The following is a 22129-nucleotide window of genomic DNA, read 5'->3' as shown; positions in this document are numbered from 1 at the left end:
AATATAATATGGTCGGTGTTTATGAGTAGGTACGCTAAGCATGCCTGGAGTTGTTGCTTGACGCTGTAAGCTTTCAGCCAAAGTTCAGCCAAAATTGTTCCTCCCCAGTCCTTCCACGGCGATTCTAAAGGATTCCTCTTTTCTCATGGGCGTGTTTTATGAACTTTTATCGCCCCCTCGGTGTTCTCATTGTGCCATCCTCTTCGGATCCTTTTTCGGTAGGATGGACTCTTATCTTTAACTTCATCTCATGAAAAGTGCCGCAGATCTCAAGATATACTACTCAATTCTCCGATAAACTGCCAACAATTGATGCGAATCTGTTGCGCAGATACAAGCCTATCAAACAAGGTATTTGGCTCATGGCCTGCAACTGAAGTTGTACAACCTGGTGTGGTAGGGCCGCATACCACCTCAAATCTCGATTGATTACTGGCTGTGCCCAGCACAACCAACTGTTCATCCATTCATCTCCTGTTTATCTTGTGCCGTATCAGTGCCTGCCTCGGCGGACATTTTGTTTTATTATATTCTACGTAAGTTCGAGGCACGTAGAATGAGGTCTACGCGGCAACACGACTGTTTATATCTTGCTTCGTACCACCATCCCCCAATCCCTCTCAGCAGCAAGCGTCTCGTTCCAGATCACGTTTTAATGTTTTCTTTCGTCTAAAGTACACTCGACGCATCACTTCAGACGGCAGAATTTTCCACAAAATTCTGATCTGTGAGCTGCTGTGACCTACCCGCTCTCATGGCTTCACCCTGGATTGTTTCGCACCGGTTCGAAAAACCCTCTGGGGTTTTCAGCCCAAATAGTGTCATCACTCCTGATCTACTATTTGTACAAATCAGATACCATTGGCTAGCAATTTATCTGATTTCTTTCGTGTCACGACATCTAACAGCAACGCATAGTTCGCGAATCATATCGATCGTGTCAGCGAAAGTGGTGATTGTTACAATTCATCGTTTCCTCAGTGATTTCGGTCATCATGCTGGTAGCAGCTTCGAGAGCAAGCTTGAGTCACTAGGTGGGTCTCTTTGAATCTGGCCGTGTCCGAATTCTGGATGCCAGACATTACTGTTTATACACCGAGTCGTCTCAATATTTTTAATCAGAAGGAACCACTGACTGTCTTTTGTCTATAAAGGTTCGCCTTGGGGAGACCACTCAACACTGTTAGTCTCCCATAGTCAGACAACGAGCCCCCACCCGTTGTGCCTTCAGCATAGGAGCGTTTCACGTTCCTTTGGGAGGCGCCTACAGCACCTTGATTTTTTTGATTCTTGTCAGGCAATATAGAATGAAGACAGTGGTTCTATATATCTTAACATACTGATGCGTTCAGGGGTCACATGGGTGAAAAGTGTACGAAGCAGAGGAATCGTACAGGTATTGTCCTCGCGGATTGCTTAAGGATTATTGTGATCAAGTGCGTCCTGTTGAGGACACAATAAACCCCACCCATTCTGCAACGCAATTTTCTTCGCATAGAATATTCGGGCCGGACGTCTGCTAACGTCGGAGAACGTGTTTAAGAAACTTCTGGGAACGTGTTTGAGAAACTGAGAACCCGGGCCGTACGTACCATAGCTAAGTACGAAAGACTTCGATGTCACACAATAATATGTGCCATCGAAAACGCGGGTAGTTATATACTCAACTGAGCGGGGGGTGAGGCAACCAGTGTCATTATTTGACATGGGTGTGCCGGCGGTAGAAGACAATCACTCTTATGAATTGCAGAAGCGACCCGCCGAAGTTTGTATGACGAAGTCGTCGAAGTCATAAACGCGCTTCGTAAGAAAGACAGAGACAAGCGAAGGAATCAAATTCATTTCGTAGATTCAGTAGGCCCATCTGACAACAGATCTCGAAATAACTGATAAACGAATTTCATAATCGGCTGATTATGCTACTGGTGTAGCTCGAGTCTAAGTGCCTCGTCAGCTCATTGAACATATGAAAGGTACGAAACACAAAAAATCAAGAAGGTGAATGGAGATGTTGTAGATGCGCAGGTAAATCAAAGGTGCGCTGAGCTTTGCCGGCCGTTGAATTGACGATACGCCTAAGTTCCCTAGATTTGCCCTGCCAAACAGCACAGACTAGAGCTAACTCAGCACAATGATGCCTAACAGCTTATCATATTGGACAAAGAACTAGGATTGAGATATTGTAGCCAGGTGCCAAGCATGCCAATGGACGCGGGAGAGAGTCGAATGCTAATTAAAACGGGTCACGGCAGGCTGAGCGACCAAAAGATCGCAGAGACGCGAATAACCTTCAGTCTCACGTATGATGAATTTTCATTGGCTACTGATGCTTCCACAGGCCCCTATATATACCTCAGCGTAAACGATGAGGCGACATATTACATAATGTATGTAGAAAGCCCTAAATTCTAATGAACAACATTTCCTTTGCGTACGGACAGCCACTCGGGTTTTGTGTCTGTTGCGACGGTGCAAGTGATATCTAAATTAGTCCTCCGCTCCATCAGCCATGCCTCGCCGCGGACGAACATGTCTCTGTCCGGAAATACTTCCAAGATTTCTGCAACGAAGCCCTCGGTTTCCAGCTTATACGTTCTCCGAAGTTCACGTTTTCCATTGATTGCTTTTGTCTCTACGTTGAGGAGACTGAATTTCGGAGTACGATTAAGTCGTCGAAAAGTTTGCCCGATTGGGAATTTTTCGTCAAGAAATAGACGTTCGCATTGGGGAGAGGTGATGGTAACAGTAGATGTCGCAATGCAGACAGTGCACGATGAACACACAAGATGCACCTGTCGTGATTGTGTGATGGGGTTCTCTAAACTTGCTGGCGTAAGACGGGAAGAGCAGTGCGCGTAGATAAGTTCGATAAAGATAGGGTGGCCAAAATATGAGCTGGAGAGGATAAATATCAATGCCTGGCTTAGCACGGGAGGGAATGGATCATTACCTCAGTAACCTCTGTAAATCTCCCTGTGCCGCAAGCATTATGCGCTCCAAGCCAGTAGTATCATCTGGAATACATGCCAACTTTTGATGTTGTCAGCTTGCGATAGCCTGAACGGAGAGCGAGATTAAACACACCTCAACGTTGGTAGATGTAGTGCTATATGAATCATCGGCCAACATGCTTGACTGCAAACTAAGAAGGGTTGTCGGACGAACTGTTGAAGTTCTTGAGGGGAAAAGAAAGCTGAATTTTCTGGATATTTAACATTAGACAACAGGGGCGACTGAGAAAAATTAAAGGATGTTCCGCCCGATATCTATGCTCGCACGCACATGGATTAAGCACAACTAAGAATTACCAAGTGGGCGGTTCACATACTCATAGAATCGAAGGTTTGAGCAACTATCTTATCTGGCCAGTGATGACGATAGGTACCGTTGCAGTCAATCGTGTAGAACCTGTAATCGATATTTTAGGCGTTTAGGCAGTTAAACTGCGGACGTAAGTCCTGCTCCTCGGAACTGGGAATTCGACAAGGGTCGCGGTCGCAGTCGCACGTATATGGGGGTTTTTTATATTTAAAAAAGCCACAGTCTGTTGATCGTCATCACGAAGGTGATCACGAGTCCTCATTCAGGACTTCCAATAATTTCTATAAAATATATATCAGCAGAGGTCAAACATACCCAGACAGATGTTCAGCGGGCTGTGCGCATGAATGCTGGCCTAGGGAGGTGACTCTGTCAATGAAAGAAACAGACCTATATGCAGGCCTGAAATGCAGGATTGAAAGCAATTACACCCGAGTTAACTTATTGGCGCCACATGAACTGCCAACGATCATCTCTTTGTACCTCAGAGACAGAAGATATTACGTTCTGGAATACAGCCTCCTCCAGGAGCTGTTGAAGTCTTGAAGATGGTAGAGTTGAGTAGACTCGTGCCGTGAGAATAAAGACTTCAGGGTTGTTGCTGACTCAACAAATATTGTCTACCGTCGCTGAAAACTTGATATCGGATCTGAGACATTCAAAGCATGGCAAGTGCACTTCGTAACTTGCAATCGTCTTTAATGACCATCATTATCAGGGCAAGGCAAAGAAGACTAGAAAGTTTGCCGCCGTTAAACGCCTCTTGAACCCCAATGATGCTAGATTGTGCGTTGCCTGATCACCCGCTCCCCTTTGTCGCTGAATCCTTCGATGCAGAAAAGAGAACCAATTGAAGCAGAAGAAAAAAGAAGAGGAAGAAAAAGCCAAGGCGGTCCGCCGGATGTGAGTTTTCAGTAACCTATTGGGCACGCAACTGTAAGTAACTCATGCATTTCAGACCACAGGTCGCATCGTCTATGTTCCTTGCGCACAATACTGAACTTGTGCCACCTTACCGAGTCTTGATTGATACGAACTTCATAAATTTCAGTCTACAAAATAAACTTGAACTAGTCAGTGGTATGATGGACTGTTTATTTGCCAAATGTTTGTGGTCTTGTTGCAATTGCCGGGTATCTGTTGACAGTAATATTGACAGGTATACCTTGTGTCACGGACTGTGTTATGGCTGAATTAGAGAAGCTTGGCCACCGGTATCGTGTAGCACTTCGGTAAGACAATATTTATCATGCTGTCGGCGCATGCGTTTACTTTTTCTCCATCAGTGTTGCTCGAGATCCACGATTCGAGCGATTGAATTGCAGCCACACTGGAACATACGCAGATGACTGCTTGGTGCAGCGTGTCACTGCTCACAAGTGCTATATTGTCGCTACTTGCGATAGAGAACTCCGGAGGCGTATACGACAGATTCCTGGCGTGCCGCTAATGTATATCGTCAGCAGACGCTATGCCATCGAACGGCTTCCTGATCAAGGCGCCCCTGGTTCATGATACGTCGAAGACTAAAAAATACACCCACATTACTTTTTGATGATACTCAGTGCAAGCTGCTGCAAGTTGTTGATTTAGTATGTACCCTTTGGTTAGAACTGTGTACCATCGATCAGCTGTATACTCTGCACACAGATACCCGTATCACATATTCAGCACTTCCAACGATATTTTGAGATAGTGCTGTCTATAACACAGGAAGTTTTGATTGCATCTGATTTTGGGGTACGCCAGCTCTGCGGCCCTTATCTGCATCAATGTGGAATTGGGCGAAAAGGGTACATATGTGCTTATGATAATGGGAGTGCTAAGGTGCCATGATGTCTTGTTCGTTATTATATTTAATGCCAACCTAGTAATTCCTAACCACGAGCCCAACGTCCCGGTTCTCCTCCTGGAGATATGCGATGCCAAGTTCACGGAGCTATGCTTGAGTTGTCTCGGAGCACGTCCGGGCGCCAAGTTCAACTCTTTCTTATCAGATTTCCGTCGCGTCAGGTCATTTTACTCCAGATTTCTCGTCCTCCTCGTGCGACTTTGCTATTTTACCCATCACCCCTCGTGCAACTTTCCGAAATTCATCATTGTGCACTCCCTCCTTACACTCAATTTCGATGTTGGCATGCACATCCCGCCGAGTGAACTTAAATCTCATTACAGGCGAAGACTTCTAGGTCATTTGAACATCAATTGAGCTCTTGAGCGCTACAGGGATAAGTATTTGTGTGTGCGGCGCGCGTGAGTTTAGGCTCAGCTTCCTCTGTGCCTGAGAACACTAGATTCTCAACGGGTATTTGATCACTAAGTTACAACCCAAAAGTCTTCTTAACTAACCACTGGTCCCGTAGGCCCATGTGATTCTAGCAATTCGATCTTGTCGGACGATCATCGATCAGTGCTCAGCTTCAATTCGAGATCGAGTCCCGGGAGATCAACAATCTGATATGAACTTTGGGCTATTCTCGCGTTGTGTCAAGCATGCGAACTCTGAGGATTTGTTTTAATGATAATGGCCAGTTGCTAGGTGTCTACCTGTTGAGCCCCGACTTGTGCTTCGTTGGTGTTGTGTGGGTCATGGCCTTTGCCGAGCTCCAAATTCCACTGTGCCACTTCGAAATACGAGGACACAGACTGATCTGATTGATTATTGTATTTCCCCTGTGACACGGTACACGCTGCTATATGTGCCGGATCCTCGATTGATTAAATTCCCATGGGGGACTCTTCGTCGGTACAGTAGCTTGAAACAGTGGCTGGGGCCGCGGCCAAGCTACCGGCTTGTAGAACCTTGTGTGCTTTCATTTAACAGATCGCCCGCGGAGCTGATGCTCATCCACATCCTCGGACGTGCGCGTGAGCAGCCAGTCATATTTTTTTATGTGGCGTGATAATGGAAGAGCCAAAGATGCACAATCTCCGTGGTTGCATCGTGCCAGTACATGTGTTCAAGTGGGAATACTGCGAGCGAACTTGAACTGCTACCCTATTGTCAATGACGTCCACGTATTAAATGTGCAATGGAGTAACGGACTGATCCCTTTGATTGCTCGGCACCCGTGAATAAATTACTGGGACTGTCATGCTAGGCATCGAACATATCATAACGCTCACCATATCTCGCACAGCTCTCTGTCGCTGCTCAATCATTAGTAGGAGCGACTATCTTCCTTCGTCTATAAAGGGCTGTCTATGGGAGACCACTGCTCAATGCGTTGCAGTCTGCTCGATTCAAGGAGAAAGACATGTCGAAATGATTAATTACGCACGAGGGATGTGCAAGTCGTTCTGTCTCAGATCCAAAGACAGAGGCTTCAAACTTACTGCAAAGGTCTACCCGTTAAGCAGCAGACTCGTCGATCTATTTCATGTCATCGTCAACAACCAAATTTCGGAAGAGCCCACTTGGAGTCCACTGTCAGAATAACTTGAATAAGGTAATAACATAAGATCTAGCTGTCGCTGAGTTCAAAATGCGTTGTCTCGTATTGTTTCATTCATCCTAACTTGTTGCTCGTGACCACTGACAAGACGCGTTTCTCTTCATCTTTTCATTTCACAAAATCATCAGATATCGACTTTACTCTTGCGAGTCTGTCGCTGCCACAGCGACCAACAAGAATGTCGACCAGCTGGCGCTCGCCATTTCCTATCCTTCCTGCACCACAAACTACACCCGTCTCCACAATTCCCAAGTCGCTGAGACGGCCCATTCACAACCCGTATGATAAATTCACCAAATCAGAGTTCGACGAATGGATTGATGGTATTACGAGTGCTCTGCGCAGAGCACTCGGCGAGGAGACTCAAGAAGATACTGCCCTTGACGAACACCGGTCACAGGATGTTGACGCAGCTGCCGAGGAAACATTCTCGGATCAGTCGTTCGAAGATTCGTTTGCTGATATCCGGAGCAGACGCGCGAAAGGAAAGGCCAAAGACCCGCGAGAGGGCCCCGGCCTTGGTGCTGAGCAAAATCCTATTGGATTGCTTTCCGACTCTGAGTCAGGTGCTGAAAGTGAGGAAGAATATGAAGAATATTCTGATAGGGAAACAGAGGTCGTTGGTACAGAGGGAGAGGGGGAGGGCTATCACGGTCATCACCAAGCCGGGAACTGGACCGTAAATCGCCGCCACTGCCTTGTCGATCCTCAAGTCGAGAAAATTGAGGTGGAGGAAATATCTTCTAGGGAGGAGAGTCCGGACATCATTGAGATATGCTCGGACGAGGAAGATGATACTCGAGCTCCTGTACACGAAGCTGCATACAGTGGCAGGCAGCATGGGTCTTCGCAACTGCCTCCTGATGAGGTAGAGGACGAGTTAGGCCCCAATGGTACCGTCCTGTATGAACAAGAAGGCCAACTCGATGCAGAAGAAGTCGAAGGTAGTAATGTTCTGACAAACAAAACATCAACCATGCGCTAATTGGCCTTTTAATCAAGATTTCCCTCCGTCTATTATGCAGCATCAACCGTCTCTACCTCTGGAACTGCCTGATCCATGGCAAGGTCCACGAACATACGCAGAAGATTTCTACACTGGTGGCGATTTTAATGCGCAAGATCAGCTGAACGGCGTTTCTCCTTCTAGTCTTACTCCCGTGCATGACGCACACGTAGATACACTTTTTTCCAACATAATGCAGGATGACGGGCCTCCTTCTGGGGTGCCCAAGACAGAACCTGCTGTAGTCAATGTAGACGTGACCGACGAAGCACTCCCTGATTCGAGCCCCCCTCCGTCATCTCCTGTCGAGGCGCGATCCAGTCGTAGTCATGTGGATGATTACCAGCTCTCGAATGTGCGAGGGATCCACGGGGAGCACGAAGAACCCGATAATATCCTTGACCATTTATATCGAGACGCGGACAACCTGTCTCAAGACGAGCAGCAAAGTTTGTCCATGCACCACTTTTCGTGTCATGGTTTCACTAAAATCTTTCTCATTCAGTGATCTTTACCTCGTCATTTGATGAATTTCATAGCGGATCAATGTCTGTCCCCCAGGCCTTACTCCAAATCTACTGAACATCTTGACTGGAATTGGCCTCCCGCATTCCCGCGGGGAAAGTTTGCTAGCCGCGCTGGACACCTCGAAACTTCTTCTCCAAGAGCGGGGGTTGACGACATTGAAGAAGCCCAGGATAATGTCATTGATGTCGATGCGGAACATAATGAGGAAGAGGATGGGAGCGAAGAAGCCCCAGAAGGTCCTATTCCACTAGGAACCAGTGACCTTGGGTATGATGACGGGATTCGTCAGGAACCGGACGAACAGAGCGACGACCGGAACGGACTAGGCGTGGAGGTTGTCGAGGAAGACGATATTCAGGCTCCAGAAGCCGACCAGTTTCCGCTTCCTTTGGACTCCCGGCTGAATGCTGATGAATGCGTCGTAGTGGAGAGTTTCTTTGATCTTCTCAATTGTGAAGTGTTACCTTCAGCAAACGTGACCGAAAAAGTTGAGACCACGCTGGTCGACATTAGCGGCATGATCGCCGCTGAGTTTCTTGGCGAAGATGTGACGTCTCCTCCAGGCATCGAGCAAGCCGGTCGGTGACTTCACGGTTCAGTCACAAATTGTATCACTAAATGCTGCTAGAACAGGTGACATTATGGGACCAACGGAGGCATCGGAGTCTGGGGATGGGGAACTTCAGTCGCAGCATCTAGATGCTATGGTGGAATCATCCATCTCAATCAAACCGACTCCAACCACGGAGATCCAAAATGGTTTTGAGAACGTAACTTTGGAGAATGTCGAACATCACTCTCTTCCTTCTGATGTTCCTACTTCCACACTCGGTGGCTCTTTCGAGAAACAACTTGGCGAACCTAACGACGAGCCCATTTTTATTGTTGTAGAGATGGAATCTACTGCTCCTATTCCTCGTGGGGTGAGCGAAGGGATTGAAGTAACATCTTTTGCCGGGGATGTGTCTGATCTCGATGGCGAATATGTAGTTGAGGAGCCTCCTACTACAGAAGCCTCGGTGGTGAGTCTAACCTTTAAATGTCTTATTATTTAACTTCATGCTTCACAGGAGCCGGAGATTCAGGCCGCTGGTCCAGTCAACACACTGGCGGAGACTGTTCCTGTCACACCGAAGCCTACTTCTGCGGAACCATCCTCATTTGATAATCACAATGTCTCGGTCTTCCCAATGCCCATATTCTGTGATCCTTCCGTGTCAGACCCTATTATCTCTTCTGGGACCAATCATCTACAACAGACTCCACGTTTGGTCAAACTCCCAGGCACCCCTCACATCATCATCAGCCCGCACTCTACACCAGGCCAACCCACTCCAGTTTCAGTACCCGTCTCCACATCAATGTTGCATACTTTCTCTCGTCGGGAATCGCCATCCGAAGGCAGCAACAGTCCAAGTGGTCTTTTCACGCCTCGAGAGGGCGAGCCGACTAGTGTGGATATAGGTGATGTCTTTGGCATGCCTTCTCCCTCTCATGCATATCTACCGCTCCCGTCTTCTGACGATGTTATGGCCTCCGTTACGAGTGCTCTAGCGTCGCGATCTGAAATTGATACAACGACGATTGATGTTTCCGACAACGTTGCAGTCACTGAACCAAGTCCAGCCAGAACATTCACTAGTAACCAAGACGGTGGTAGATCTGAATTCGTGGAAGCTACGCAGCTTGGCGTATCCCATCCTTCGTCTGTCGATGCTGATGCAGAGAATGAAACCGATCAACCATCAACGAAGCCTGCCGCCGAACACCGCTCAGTAGCGGAAAACACCACCGTAGCTTCGCTGAAATCTGAGGAAGTTCAGCAGGCAGCCAGAAGTGCTCTGCCGACAGTATCAGACCAAACGCCTCCATCAGACCATGATCGCCCCGAAGAGGTTCTAGCATCAGCTGAAGCTCTCCCCGTAGAGGTCCTTGGACCCGTGGACTCCCCCTTACTCAGTCCTCTATCAGAACAAGAACCATTGCAATCGCTGGCACCCGACAGTGAGATACTACCAGAATCCGTTCGCGAACCTGGGCAAGACGACAACCAGGAGGATTCTGTTTCCAAATATGGATTGTGCGTCATTGAATACGAACATTTGATTTATACTCAACGGGTTCACAGGGAACACTTCACTAATGTCCCGGGCACACCACACGAGTTTCCTGACGTCCGTGAACCCAGGGGATCTGGAGATGCTGAAGACCAAGAATCTCAAATGAAGCCTTCCAAGCGGAAGAGGACATCACCAGTACAAAATTCGAGTCGTCTCACTCGTTCGATGTCAAGCGGACACAAGAAATCTCAAGGAGATCACAAAGCAGAGCGGGCTGCGCCAGGTCGCCGCCGGAAGCGGAAGCTCTTCGACCTTAAGGATGGTGATAGTGATCATGGATCAGCAAGCTCTGGCGCTAGTACCGCCGCCAAGCTTCTTCAATTCACTAGCGCTAATGGGTCACGGGCTTCTTCTATCGTGTCCTCTGCTCCAAGTGATTCCTCTTCAATCCAACATCCCCCCGTTCCCCCGCCGCTCTTCCATACACATGGTGCCATGCATCACCGCCATCGACCGCCACTTCTACCTTCTGTGCCACTTCAGACTCACAACACTAAGATGGTATCTCCAGAGCCTTCCCACAACCCTGAGCGCCAAAAGGATTACTCTTCGGTTTCAGCCCCGCCACGTGCTCCCTCTTCCAACGTTCAGTGTTCCGCTGCGTCGACAAGTTCACCTGTCACTCGCTCTAACTGTCGATTCCATAAAGTCAGTCTACCTAAAGAGGAAGGTGGGCCAAGAGTATGCTTCGTAGTACCCGGTTGCTCTCTTGGTGACAAGGAGCTGATGGACGAAGAGGAGATACAGGACCATGGTCCAGCAACTTATGAGGACTATCCCCGCTTGATTGGCAATATCGAGGCCTTGGACTTCAATCCCTATCTGGTCGGCATCTTGCGGCAACTAGTCGGAGTGGACCTGATTCGGGAAAATGAGGTGTTCTTCCTGCTCCAACCTGGGGAGGAAGTACAATACAAGAAGAAGGGCCGAAAATCAACCACAGTATCAAAGCTTGTCGCATCCCTGTCGCAGAGTGCTACCACCTCGCCACAATTTTCAGTGGCGTCGCGGCGTTCACCGGTGACATCGATCTCGCGGCCACCCGTTTCCACCGCAGGATCAATTGCAACATCATTTGGCTCGTCCTTGTCTGAGGCGCAGCTATACAAGCACACGTCTTCATTATTCTCAGCGTCAGGTGAAGAGCTGTCGGATGAAGAAGGCAGTTCTCCCAAACTCAAACGTCGACGAAAGGAATCTGTTTCTGATAAAGAAACTCGTGCTGACGTAGAAGCGGACAATGTCCCTCAAGATCCACTATCGAAAGGTCCGCAGCGATTGACCCACATCCTGAAACGGAGACGGAGCAAACGACAAATTGTAGACTCAGCTGCATACAAGCCTCATACGGAAGATGTGGAGGGCTCTGATAGCGGAGCAGACGCATTAGGCAAGGATCGTCGCAAGACGAAAAAGATCAGAGCGAAAAAGCGGTCTCATGTAGCAGATGAAGAACAAGACTCGCAAGCAAAGAGACAGAAGCAGGTCCCCACTGAATGAAATCATTTCGGTATTTTTATGTTCATATTTTGTCCTCGGCACGCATCCATCTTCATTTGTATCTATAGTACACTTTGTTGGTATCTCCCTTCAATCGCATGTTCAGAGCCGTTCAATGACCTTCAGGGTGGAACAAATGCGGGATAGATGTCGGCCTCTGCTCACTCTACGTCCAGCTTAGAAACCTCCGCTTGGTCCTCCGACTCACAGGTTGTTGTCTTCAAAGGAAGTGAATCACCAACATCTGTTGAGGCAGTCGAATCGAGTTCCGATGAGACCTCCTCCTCGTCGTCATCAAGATTGTAAATCTCGTTTCTAAGCCCTGCTGAGTCAAAGACATCCACAAGCTCCCGGTGGAACAAGTCCACTACAGCCTTGAAAAGAAAAGTTGAGCAAGCGAATCAACAATATAATCCGATGACTCACCATCAGAAGGTAACGAGCTTTTGGCGTGATGATATCTTCCTCCAGCACTCTCTCGATGCTACCCGAAGCACCTAATTGCTCTAGAATGTACACTCCTTCTTGTTCTCCAGCAACTCTGCGGCACAGCCTGCTCAGCGCAATGGCACTGCCCTCCTGGCCTTGTTCCGCCAGAGTGAAGAGCTGGTGCACCAGGTCTTGAACGTCGGCGATGGGCAAAACACCATCCAACAATAAATCCCCTATGAATTCGACCAAGGGGAACAGATGTGCTGCCCGCTCATCAAGAGCTTGCGTGAATCTGCTTTCACAAGCGTCGACAAGGATACTGGCGAATGATGGGTGTGATGATTGTCGTGTGCCATCGTTAAGCCATGTCCACCGCCTGTCCTCCATCTCAAGCTCTCTGTCAACTCTTCGGCAAAGATAAGCGTAGAGGGAGGAGCGTCGGGTGTCCTCGACTGCACGGAGTGCAATCGAATCAGCAAAGGCTTCGATGGTCTCTACGCCACCGCGCCGTCTACAATTTGTAAGACGCTCGATCAACTTGGTAGCAACGGAATCGAAGTTTGTCACGTTCAGTTTGTTGAGCAGGCCGCAAATTCTTCTTTGTTCAAGCCTGGAATCGTGCCGAGAGCTCCAAGAGTTCCACATGTAGTCGTAGCTGTTAGGTCAAGAGTAAAGTGGATTGTCGCCAGTACGGAAGAAGTATTAAAATCGGGCAGCATATATGCTCTCGGCGTGTGTGGGGGCAGGGATGAAGTGACGCAAAGGTTGATATCAGAGCGGGATGAACAGAGAAAACCTTCGGAGGAGTGGGAGCTCAGATTGCTGAAATCAGCGCTTATAGTTTGTTGACGCCTAGTCAGTCGCCATGAAACGGATATGAAGTCTTCTAGATATCCATCATGATTGATGGGCATGGAAGCTCTGAATGCCTCGAGATCATCGACGGCATTCGTGGATCTGGCTTCGGAAATTCTCACTCAGGATCCGGCAGCTACCCGCATGATGATAAACTTCTTAGCGACAAGCGCTACCAAGGGGAGTCCGTCTGTCACGACACTCGTTGGAACAAAGTTTGAAGGCTTGATCGTGGTATGTTTGCTGTAGGCCTAGCCGTGCAGATTAATCATGCCGTAACTGATGTTCATATAAAGCTCGCTGCATGGTGGATAGCGCCGTATCTACTCCGTACACGTGCAGAGTTAACACGGGAAAGGTACATCACAGTTTCGAGGGCGCACCCTGATTGTCGTCACGGGAGACCGCGACGGAAATACTCGTGGGCTGACACATGACACATGCGATGATAGTCCGTGGTTCGAACTGGTTCGAAAAACAAAGGAAGCAGAAATAATATACACAAGGCGAGTCAACATAGGATCACAAAAAACAACAACGACAATGTAATGAGTGGGGTAGTCACCATGTACTCTTCTTCTTCTTTGTTTTTGGTTTGTCACTCTCGTCTGCGTCCGCATCCATATCGCTTGATTGGGATCTCTTTCCTGGTTTCCCCCTTGCTTGCACCTTTTGTTTCCGTTCCGCTTCTTGAGCATCAGCCTCGTCCTCAGATGCAAAAGGATCATCTTCTTTGGTTTTCTTCTTGAGAATGGGCTTTTTCTTTGCAGCGATGGAAGGCTGGTCCTTCTGTTCGTCAGGTTTTTCCGTAGATGTTGAAGCAGTATTCAGCTCCGAGAAATAGGCATCTTTGAGGGCCTGCATAGGAGTATGAATAACGTTTGTATGCCCTCATCGTAGCTATACACTTGCCTTGATCTCGGAATCTGCGAGTAGAGAAGTGTTTTTCCACACCTGATCACATCCTTAATCGTGTATCATCTTCAAGTTTGACGAGACTTACTGTTGGTGGGATTCCGCTCGAGTGTTTGCTATCGAGTCCTGAATTCGGAAACCGAAGTCATCGTCATGTAATTTCAACAAGTCAGTTTGATACTTGCCTGCTCCTGTGTATAGATCCGATTTTACGCCACTGAGATTGACACCGTGGTTTCTCAAGAGCACCTTCATGACCTGCTTGGAGAATCAACACTCGAAAATAGAGAAAATGGCAGTGATGCCAACATCTGTGACGGCATCTTTGTCGTAGACATCTGGGATATAGAGACAGATGACGTGTTGATAGTGCGGAGTCTCATTCGACGGTGATGTTGCTACTTTCGTCAGATATGCGCAAGTTGAAGCAAGGGCGCCAGAAACGAGCGATGCTTGGAGATTTCAGTGACAGATGCACTGATTATGATAGAAGTCTAACTTACTGGCGATCTTGGACCATATTACGTCTACTTTGTCTGCGGGAGCGAATATCAACCTGTTCAAAAATTATTCGCAGTTGCTGATGGTGTTTATCAGGAACGCTAACCATTTTCCACAAACGTAGTTGTGCTTAATGGATATATCCTTCAGTTTCTCGGCAGCGTCTGCTTGTACCTATCGAACCCTTGAGTATACAGGTTTCAAGTGTGAAAACGAATCACCTTCTCACGAACATCCTTTTTGCTCTTTGCTCCTGTCTTTTTGCTAGAGCGCATAGGAATAGAATCATCGTTCTGCTATACGTTTAGGGAAGGAGCACCGAATAACACTGAATACCTGCCTTGATCTCTTCCACTCTCTGCGACACTTGCTTCACTAAGGTAGATTGTCAGTGAGCCGGAGCACATTAATGACGTAACATACGCAATGCTGAAGCCTCACTGATAGCAGCAGTTGCATCAGATTCAGTTGTATCCTGGTTTCGGTTACTTCCTTCGACCCATATCCACTTCATGGATGCTAGGTTATATACAGTAAGTACGGGATTACAGTAAATAGGCTCACTGGTTTTGTGCCGTCATTCTGGACCATCGACGGTTTATACTGACATAATACATGGACGCGTCAGAAGAGAACAAGAGCCTGGCGATTGCTGTAATCCGATACCTTCATCAGAAAGTCTGGTAAAGCTATACTCGACCCCTTGGACCAGAAGTACGGGTATTCTCGAGGGGCTGCATCATCCGACTCTTTACCCATGTTGAAACTGAGGAACGCGAGCTTGAAGGATTAACGCAACAACGATTTTGGTTGAACCTGTTGAAGTATAGAAGAAAAGTCAGGGACTCAAAACTCCGTTAGGAGCGCGACGCAACACGGTCACGTGTCACTGTTAAAAAAGGAGTAGTTTATATTCTAACACTGCAGCGGCAGCAACCTTTTTGAACACAGAAAAGGCGTGACAAAGGCATGAAAAATGGACAAATTTGGAATACCTTTCTGGACGACGAATATGAACCTTGATTTAAAAAATTCGAGAGCTTTTGCATGGATGAACAGTTTAACTTATGTGGCATCACAAGCTCCTCTGAGTGTTTTCTATTCTCACATAGAATCATCCAGTTCATTCTCGATTATTAACTGTCGTAGTTAAGTCTAAGAATATAAAACATGTGTAGGAGCTTGTGATGCCTCATAAGTTAAACTTTTCATCCGTGCAAAAAGCTCTCAAATTTGTTAAAATCAAGGTTCATATTCGTCGTCCAGAAAGGTATTCCAAATTTGTCCATTTTTCATGCCTTTGTCACGCCTTTTCTGTGTTCAAAAAGGTTGCTTCCGCTGCAGTGTAATTTTCTAAGTAAGTCGAGTCGAGGCACGAGAACGTACATAGAATGAGGTCTACTCGGCGGCGAGTTTCTCACCCTTGTTGCTTCGTACTACCACGTAGTACTTGCATTGCAGTCCTCTACTGCTAGACTACACTCTCGTTTCGTCGCACCCGCCCCCCTCTCCCTTATAGCAGATAATGTACTCAAAACGTTCTCAAAACAGCATAATAGGAATGAATGGATGTTAAATTGCACAGACGAACGATTTACTCTCGACGCATTACTCGACTCATTACTTTCGACTGTTTTTTTCTTCTTCTTTTCTTCTTCTCTTTCCTTAGAAAAAAGAAGAAGAAAAAGAGAAAAAAAGAGAGCTGCTGAGGCCTGCCCCGGACGGCCTTTGTCAGGCTCATTGCCCAATTGGCATATTCGCCTGCTCCTTCATGACGGGCTACGTTCAAGTTCCGTATGCGCATAAGAGAGGGGGGACGCCCCAACACCAACAAGTAATTTATTATGTGGTATAAGGTGCAGAAAATACAACAAAACGCAGGGAAAAAGTAGTTATGTCTACATCTGTTCAACCTCGAGTTCTAGTAGGTCTGGCTGACCGACTCGAGTCAGACCCATATTTTTCATCTAAGTAATTGCTCAATCGCTGCACATCTGGTCGTTCACTCGGGTTCTTTTTCCAACAATGTTCAAACGCAGACCATGCACCGTGTCGAACGAGAGGGTAGTGTGCCTTGTTGGGTAATTTATTAGCCACCATAGCTGCGACTAATTGGCTCTCCGTGAATTCCGCATACGGGACCTTACTGGAGAGAATCTAAGAATCAAAATCAAAATCCAGCGCCTAGGCTACGATTATTTGCAAACGCACCTCCAGGCCCGTCATCCCTGCCGCCCAAATATCTGATGCTATCGTTGGTGTTGGTGTTATATCTGGATTTTCAGGTACCATCAACTCTGGCGCCATGTAGCGGAACGTGCCAGCTATGGTTATTGTGCTTGTCGTGAACCCAGAAGCCCCAAGGATTCGAGAGTGTCCGAAGTCGGCTAACACCGCATTGCCTGCGTCGTCGATGAGAATATTTGTCTGCGAAGATAATCACATCAGCTCCGGCATCGCAAAATATGAAGGAAATGGGTGCCAGACAGGTTTGAGGTCCCCGTGAACAATAGCACGACCATGTAAATAAGCCAATCCAGAAATAAATTGGCGAAGCTGTCCAGTCATTCGTAAACGCGGTAAAAATCAGTAGAGTGAAATGTGTACCAAGTCCATCCGCACAGCATTTGAATTGTGTTTTAGGTACTGCATGATGGTTCCGTTCTTATAGAATGGAGATAACAAACAGGGGACTTGATATCCTCGTGTAACCTCATAACATACACCAATAAACGGGGCTAAGTGAGGATGAATACATGTACTCCATACTCCTGTTTCTCGCAGGAGCCTCTGGAAACATTTGACTGAATAACAAATTTTCACTTGTGAAATAGGATATTTTACCCGCATTGTTTGTTCTGCAGTTTGACTGTTGAGAAACAACGTCGATCTCATGACCTTCACAGCTACCTGCAGCGAGTATGTGTGAGATATATCATGAATTGAATACCATCACCGAATCGTACAATGACTGGTCGACCTCCTATTGTATAGGTGCCCTTCCATACCTCTCCGCAGAGTCCGTTGGCGATTTGCTCCGTCTTGATAACCCTTCCTGTAAGGTCATTTATAGTGATGTCTGCGAAATTGAAGGGCATTGTACAGTGGGATGGGGCGCGGGGAAACGATAAGGTGATGGAGACCACAGCAAGCCGCACGGCGCCTATATATAAGCTTCCTTATGTACCTTTGTTGTACTCAGTGGGCACTGAGAGAGTACCAATCAGGAAGGATGGAGATAGGCACTGATGTGATGTTATGTCTGACCTTGTTTGACCAATGATTCTGCCAACACAATGATCATATAACCGGCTGTTCGAAACGAATCATGAAGACACACTGGCAGACGCAAGATAATCCTTTGTACTCCAAGTTGCAAGCTGTCACTGCTATGACAGACGCTAGCTTCATATATGGTTTGCCATTGTTCATCATGTATTTGTATTCGACTGGTCACCATTAGCATTCAACTTGTGCACCAAGAGAAAACATACCCATAAGTCACAAGTCACTTAGTCAACTTCGAGTCGACGTCACATCTTGTAATTGGAGTAAAAGGAGATTCGGACCTTTTTTGGTAGGACTTGTTCATGATGATTTTTACCCGAGTCTTGTATCAAGTTGTACGCTTCGGGAATCGACAAATAACACAAACGCATCGATTGTCTCAACTTCGGCGTCTCTCAGGCTGTCTCCCACAAAGTTATCTTCAAAACCCTCAGTTCCACTCTCTTGGAATGTCGCCCCAAACGCCACTTGATTTCAACTCAGGTCCCATGGTTTGGATTGACTGCGAAATGACTGGACTCGATCCTAGAAAGGACAAAATCTTGGAAATTGCAGTGAGTGCTTCAAATCGGTCAACTAGCAGTGATTGGAATCCATCTTCACGTCCAGGTATTGATCACAAATGGTGACCTGGAGCTTGTCGATGAACAAGGCATCCAGTTCGTTATCAGGACTGACAAGGCAGTTTTAAATTCGTGAGCCTTCTATATTGATATAACAATCTTGAATACTGAGAACGGTCAGTATGGATGAGTGGTGCATAACGCAACATGGAAAGGCTCGTCTTCAATGCATTACCCAGCGTGCTTACTTGACAGTCAGTGAAATAAACATTCAGTCTGGTCTAACGCAAGCCTGCATGACATCGCCTCACACGAGAGAGTATGTTGCAAAAGTTGTTTTGGAGTACATCAAGAAATGGGTGCCGCAAAAACGGACTGCGGTTCTAGCTGGCAACTCAGTTCATGCAGACCGATCATTCTTGGTGGAGGAGATGCCTGAAGTTATAGACTTGGCTTCATTACCGGTAAACAGTCTATCCTGCTCACGCATGCACAACTTGATTAGACATCATGCTAGGATTGTTGGTGAGTAAGATATCTCTGTGATCATGACGACAGCGGCCAATGCATGTTTCCGAAGATGTGTCATCAATAAAAGTGAGATATAACCAAATAACGGCAATTGACAGCTTATTTATGTCCTGCAGGAGTTATGTCGTAGATGGTTTCCAGACAATCAAGTTCCGAAGGACGCATTAGCCGGAAAACATAGGCAAGTGCTGGAGACTTAGCATCGCCGTTGGTGCAGTAACTGAACAATGTACAAGAGCTTTGGATGACATCATGGATTCCATTCAAGGTAGGTAGTGATATTGAATCGTCGATAGACTTGAAGAATAATCTCATTCTCATAGAATTATCATGGTACCGCCAAAACATCTTTGTTCAACCGTCTAGGAAGTCATGTTGATGAGTAAATGTGCGTACACTTTGCGTTCGGCACCTTCATCGTTTTATCTTTGCTGACACCAACTGCTTCCCCCTCAATAGCCTAAGGAGGGGGGCAAACGAAACATGATTGTAAATTCATTGGAAATGAGCAGCGGAATTGCGGCTCGCCTCCCTTATGATATGATATTTTAATCAAGCCTACGGAAAGTCGTCCACTGTCAGCAATGGTCATTCAAATATTCATATGCCGGGCCCACCCTAGATGTGGCTTTCTGTATGCATGTGTGCGCCTTCGTAATTGATATCCCGTATCCTACGCCAGCGAGCGCCAATACATGATCTTGTACAAAGGAATATAGGTTCTAGCTAAGAAAGCACACGTAGATACCCGGTATGAACAGCCTCCGCACTACTTCGTTGCTACCACGTAGTTCCAGTCGCTGTTGATAGCTCCCGTCTGGATACCCACCAGCTCTGTCCAAAGTGGCCTCGAGACGGGACCCATACCGTCTTCACCAGTTGGTATCATGACTTCACCTCCGTTGTATCCAATTCTCTCGACAGGGCTGATAACAGCCGCCGTGCCAGTTCCAAATAACTCGACAAGTCGTCCCTCCTTCGAGGATTGGACGATCTCGGCCATGTTGATGGGACGCTCCGAGACCTTGATGGTATCAGGAAGACCTTGGAGGCGCTTAACGCCGGAAACATGGTTACGCGCGAGTGTTAACACAGAATCGCGGGTGACACCCGGGAGAATCATTCCGTCAAGAGGAGGCGTGATGAGTTCGCTCACTGCGAGGGCGACGGATTCAATGCGATAGAAACACCGCTGAGGTAAATGCTTACCACCACCCCTGTCCTTAATAACAACAAACAAGTTCATAGTGCCCGCCTCCGTGAGCCAGTGCCCGGGGCCTTGTAACCACAAGTTTTGTGCGTAGCCCTGATTGGCTGCATTTTTTGTGCGATGACACAGGGGCCGTAGTTCGCAGCAAGTTTATATGCACCGATGCCTGTAGGCCCGAGATTGCGTTATTAGGTGGTGGAGCGAGCAGTAATGCAAACCTCCGGGCGCTGCGCGAATATACTCCGTAGTGCCATATAACGGCACAGGCTTGAATCCTTGAGGGTAGTATGGCCCTACAGGGCAGGTAATCACAAAAAGGAGTGCTTCCTTTGGGGGAGCAATAACTAATGTGCTATTCGTGGCAACTGCAGCGTCATTGTCCTTAGTTTTTGTGTCCTCAGAAAAGGTTATGACACTCACTTAACGTGGGTCTAATGTAAAGACTTGTGCCCGGGCTCATTAGGTATCCATTTACGGTCAATGGTGACCAACGCCTTTATGCATTCAATAAGCGCGTTGCCGTTGAATGCCTATTGCGAGAAGCATTGAATCATGATCTTTCTAGAAGGGAAAAATAGGGCGTACGGGAAGCACTAGCCGCTGTGCGCTGGTATTCATACGTTTCATGTTCATTTCAGGCCTGAATAAGGTCACGGTGCCACCCGCGTGCCTGTAGGCTTTCATACCCTCAAATAAAGATTGAGCATAATGAAGGACGGTAGAGCTAGGGGACAAATTGATAGTGCTGACTAGAATACACGCAATGGATCATATTAGTAAAATTATTGCGAAAGCCAAGGATCTCACAAGGTACAATGCTGGGTGCCCCCCAGCCAGTAGCGTCAGTCCAGGGGATTCTCAACATATGGTCTGACTGGGATCACGATGAAGCACAACACACAAACAACACGAGAAAATGACCCACGAATGTTTGTCCGAAGATAAGGCTCTTAGAGGGAGGCAGCTCCTTCGGGCTCGTTGTTTTAGTGACAGTGAGTAGGGAGGGCTTCATGAATAGTTGTAATGAAAATGGAATTTTTAAATCACTCTCCATACCTCAATATCAAGCGGAGTGGTAGGTTGTCCTGTCATGGAGTTCCGAGTGATACCCTGGGACATGTACCGGTTCCCAATGGCACCAGCACAGCATGACGAGCAATTTACAGTCTGCGAACTAGTAAGCCTAACAAACCGGAGTAGTGTCGAACGTGGACTAGGAGGAGGAAATGACATGTCTGGCTGGGCCTAACGGGTATCACGAGCAGAAGGATATGTTAAGATAGAATGAGAGCACTTTTATACAAACCACAGCAAAGTCGAGCTCAAGTGTTTCTCGACCCAATCACAAGGTGTCACGAGTTTAGGGAAAACGTGGGCGAGCGCCATACTGCGCCATACTATCATGCCTGGAAAAACCCGTAAAACTGCGCACAGCATGACGGAGAAGACTGAATTGCCACCAAACTGTTGCCATAATAAAGAGAGCATGACGGGGGTAGCACTATTCCCTAGGGTTTAGCAGCGGACGATTTATGACGGCCCACCTCACAATTTTTGAAATATAATGATTTGTCCCAAATAATAATGGTATGTCACATCTGCGAAAAGCGTGCAAACAAGTGGTGGTCCATCATGAATAGACCGTTAGTAACAACCAGATAAAGCCGCACTGGCAAGCTCACGTAATGTTCCATTTCCCCGCATTAATATGGGTCATTAATAACCGGATAAGCTCACCGAATTATATATATTCCGATTCCCCACTGGCAAGGTCATGAGGAGCTTTTTGTTGTCGAGTTCTTTACCAACGTTTCTTTTTTATTCGTCCTTCACATTCAATACAAACCAAAGTCGCACGAGACAGGGCCGAATAGCCGAGCTGCCACTTCACCTAGAAGGATCAT

General features: G+C 47.1%; 9 protein-coding genes across 9 annotated transcripts; 4 read left to right on the top strand and 5 right to left on the bottom strand.

Annotated features, from left to right (window-relative positions):
• Positions 1–2408: 2408 nt before the first annotated feature.
• On the bottom strand, positions 2409–3129 carry DFJ58DRAFT_727946 (uncharacterized protein; the record flags this gene model as incomplete). Its single annotated transcript, XM_041385532.1, has 3 exons — positions 2409–2895; positions 2951–3030; positions 3085–3129. 3 exons carry the CDS (start codon positions 3127–3129, stop codon positions 2409–2411), a joined length of 612 nt encoding a protein of 203 aa, XP_041243884.1.
• Positions 3130–3986: 857 nt separating this feature from the next.
• Positions 3987–4836, top strand: DFJ58DRAFT_716375 (Fcf1-domain-containing protein; the record flags this gene model as incomplete). The annotated part of the gene is made up of 6 exons (XM_041384215.1): positions 3987–3989; positions 4040–4107; positions 4159–4224; positions 4280–4428; positions 4481–4553; positions 4608–4836. The coding sequence occupies 6 exons, from the start codon at positions 3987–3989 to the stop codon at positions 4834–4836; spliced, it is 588 nt and encodes a 195-aa protein (XP_041243883.1).
• A 1987-nt stretch (positions 4837–6823) lies between these two features.
• DFJ58DRAFT_383137 (uncharacterized protein) lies at positions 6824–8514 on the top strand. Its single transcript, XM_041380126.1, has 3 exons — positions 6824–7720; positions 7779–8231; positions 8288–8514. Exons 1-3 carry the CDS (start codon positions 6955–6957, stop codon positions 8362–8364), a joined length of 1296 nt encoding a protein of 431 aa, XP_041243882.1. The 5' UTR covers positions 6824–6954; the 3' UTR covers positions 8365–8514.
• An 861-nt stretch (positions 8515–9375) lies between these two features.
• Positions 9376–11986, top strand: DFJ58DRAFT_383150 (uncharacterized protein). The gene is made up of 2 exons (XM_041380127.1): positions 9376–10390; positions 10439–11986. The coding sequence occupies exons 1-2, from the start codon at positions 9501–9503 to the stop codon at positions 11928–11930; spliced, it is 2382 nt and encodes a 793-aa protein (XP_041243881.1). The 5' UTR covers positions 9376–9500; the 3' UTR covers positions 11931–11986.
• A 24-nt stretch (positions 11987–12010) lies between these two features.
• DFJ58DRAFT_383154 (uncharacterized protein) lies at positions 12011–13390 on the bottom strand. The gene is made up of 3 exons (XM_041380128.1): positions 13340–13390; positions 12357–13283; positions 12011–12304 (listed from the first exon to the last, which is right to left on the bottom strand). The coding sequence occupies exons 2-3, from the start codon at positions 13005–13007 to the stop codon at positions 12092–12094; spliced, it is 864 nt and encodes a 287-aa protein (XP_041243880.1). The 5' UTR covers positions 13008–13283; positions 13340–13390; the 3' UTR covers positions 12011–12091.
• Positions 13391–13658: 268 nt separating this feature from the next.
• Positions 13659–15517, bottom strand: DFJ58DRAFT_788361 (uncharacterized protein). The gene is made up of 12 exons (XM_041390147.1): positions 15300–15517; positions 15198–15236; positions 15057–15141; positions 14974–15008; positions 14855–14926; positions 14740–14807; positions 14636–14688; positions 14442–14584; positions 14318–14390; positions 14221–14258; positions 14130–14171; positions 13659–14075 (listed from the first exon to the last, which is right to left on the bottom strand). The coding sequence occupies exons 1-12, from the start codon at positions 15390–15392 to the stop codon at positions 13779–13781; spliced, it is 1038 nt and encodes a 345-aa protein (XP_041243879.1). The 5' UTR covers positions 15393–15517; the 3' UTR covers positions 13659–13778.
• A 919-nt stretch (positions 15518–16436) lies between these two features.
• DFJ58DRAFT_788351 (kinase-like domain-containing protein) lies at positions 16437–18208 on the bottom strand. Its single transcript, XM_041390146.1, has 9 exons — positions 18128–18208; positions 17974–18082; positions 17901–17918; positions 17600–17841; positions 17478–17543; positions 17241–17423; positions 17121–17189; positions 16845–17060; positions 16437–16790 (listed from the first exon to the last, which is right to left on the bottom strand). The coding sequence occupies exons 4-9, from the start codon at positions 17729–17731 to the stop codon at positions 16542–16544; spliced, it is 915 nt and encodes a 304-aa protein (XP_041243878.1). The 5' UTR covers positions 17732–17841; positions 17901–17918; positions 17974–18082; positions 18128–18208; the 3' UTR covers positions 16437–16541.
• An 8-nt stretch (positions 18209–18216) lies between these two features.
• On the top strand, positions 18217–19891 carry DFJ58DRAFT_788332 (ribonuclease H-like domain-containing protein). The gene is made up of 8 exons (XM_041390145.1): positions 18217–18475; positions 18531–18616; positions 18666–18738; positions 18760–18948; positions 19132–19196; positions 19252–19283; positions 19339–19403; positions 19475–19891. The coding sequence occupies exons 1-7, from the start codon at positions 18224–18226 to the stop codon at positions 19392–19394; spliced, it is 753 nt and encodes a 250-aa protein (XP_041243877.1). The 5' UTR covers positions 18217–18223; the 3' UTR covers positions 19395–19403; positions 19475–19891.
• Positions 19471–21237, bottom strand: DFJ58DRAFT_882934 (aminotransferase; the record flags this gene model as incomplete). The annotated part of the gene is made up of 8 exons (XM_041394578.1): positions 19471–20170; positions 20225–20329; positions 20353–20391; positions 20444–20577; positions 20670–20755; positions 20811–20974; positions 21033–21099; positions 21151–21237. 8 exons carry the CDS (start codon positions 21235–21237, stop codon positions 19785–19787), a joined length of 1068 nt encoding a protein of 355 aa, XP_041243876.1. The 3' UTR covers positions 19471–19784.
• Between the last annotated feature and the right edge of the window lie 892 nt (positions 21238–22129).

Source organism: Suillus subalutaceus (genome assembly GCF_016647625.1).
Source record: "Suillus subalutaceus strain FC151 chromosome Unknown DFJ58scaffold_53, whole genome shotgun sequence".
Lineage (NCBI taxonomy): Eukaryota > Fungi > Basidiomycota > Agaricomycetes > Boletales > Suillaceae > Suillus > Suillus subalutaceus.
Note: the sequence above shows the minus strand (reverse complement) of the source record. Positions and strands in the feature narration are given on the sequence as shown.

Excerpts from the sequence above, each read along its gene's own strand:
- DFJ58DRAFT_788332 (XM_041390145.1), top strand. The coding sequence starts at position 18,224 with ATGATGATTTTTACCCGAGTCTTGTATCAAGTTGTACGCTTCGGGAAT. Across the intron at positions 18,617-18,665 it reads GACAAGGCAGTTTTAAATTC|TATGGATGAGTGGTGCATAA; the intron begins GTGAGCCTTCTA and ends GAGAACGGTCAG. Across the intron at positions 19,197-19,251 it reads GCATTAGCCGGAAAACATAG|AGCTTTGGATGACATCATGG; the intron begins GCAAGTGCTGGA and ends ACAATGTACAAG.
- DFJ58DRAFT_383150 (XM_041380127.1), top strand. The coding sequence starts at position 9,501 with ATGCCCATATTCTGTGATCCTTCCGTGTCAGACCCTATTATCTCTTCT. Across the intron at positions 10,391-10,438 it reads TCTGTTTCCAAATATGGATT|GGAACACTTCACTAATGTCC; the intron begins GTGCGTCATTGA and ends ACGGGTTCACAG.
- DFJ58DRAFT_383154 (XM_041380128.1), bottom strand. The coding sequence starts at position 13,007 with ATGTGGAACTCTTGGAGCTCTCGGCACGATTCCAGGCTTGAACAAAGA. Across the intron at positions 12,305-12,356 it reads AAGCTCGTTACCTTCTGATG|GCTGTAGTGGACTTGTTCCA; the intron begins GTGAGTCATCGG and ends TTTCTTTTCAAG.
- DFJ58DRAFT_383137 (XM_041380126.1), top strand. The coding sequence starts at position 6,955 with ATGTCGACCAGCTGGCGCTCGCCATTTCCTATCCTTCCTGCACCACAA. Across the intron at positions 7,721-7,778 it reads CGATGCAGAAGAAGTCGAAG|ATTTCCCTCCGTCTATTATG; the intron begins GTAGTAATGTTC and ends CTTTTAATCAAG. Across the intron at positions 8,232-8,287 it reads GTCTCAAGACGAGCAGCAAA|TGATCTTTACCTCGTCATTT; the intron begins GTTTGTCCATGC and ends TTTCTCATTCAG.
- DFJ58DRAFT_788361 (XM_041390147.1), bottom strand. The coding sequence starts at position 15,392 with ATGGGTAAAGAGTCGGATGATGCAGCCCCTCGAGAATACCCGTACTTC. Across the intron at positions 15,142-15,197 it reads AGAATGACGGCACAAAACCA|TGGATATGGGTCGAAGGAAG; the intron begins GTGAGCCTATTT and ends GCATCCATGAAG. Across the intron at positions 15,009-15,056 it reads CAGTGAGGCTTCAGCATTGC|TGAAGCAAGTGTCGCAGAGA; the intron begins GTATGTTACGTC and ends AATCTACCTTAG.
- DFJ58DRAFT_788351 (XM_041390146.1), bottom strand. The coding sequence starts at position 17,731 with ATGCCCTTCAATTTCGCAGACATCACTATAAATGACCTTACAGGAAGG. Across the intron at positions 17,424-17,477 it reads CTGCAGAACAAACAATGCGG|AGGCTCCTGCGAGAAACAGG; the intron begins GTAAAATATCCT and ends AAATGTTTCCAG. Across the intron at positions 17,061-17,120 it reads TTCACGGGGACCTCAAACCT|ACAAATATTCTCATCGACGA; the intron begins GTCTGGCACCCA and ends TTATCTTCGCAG.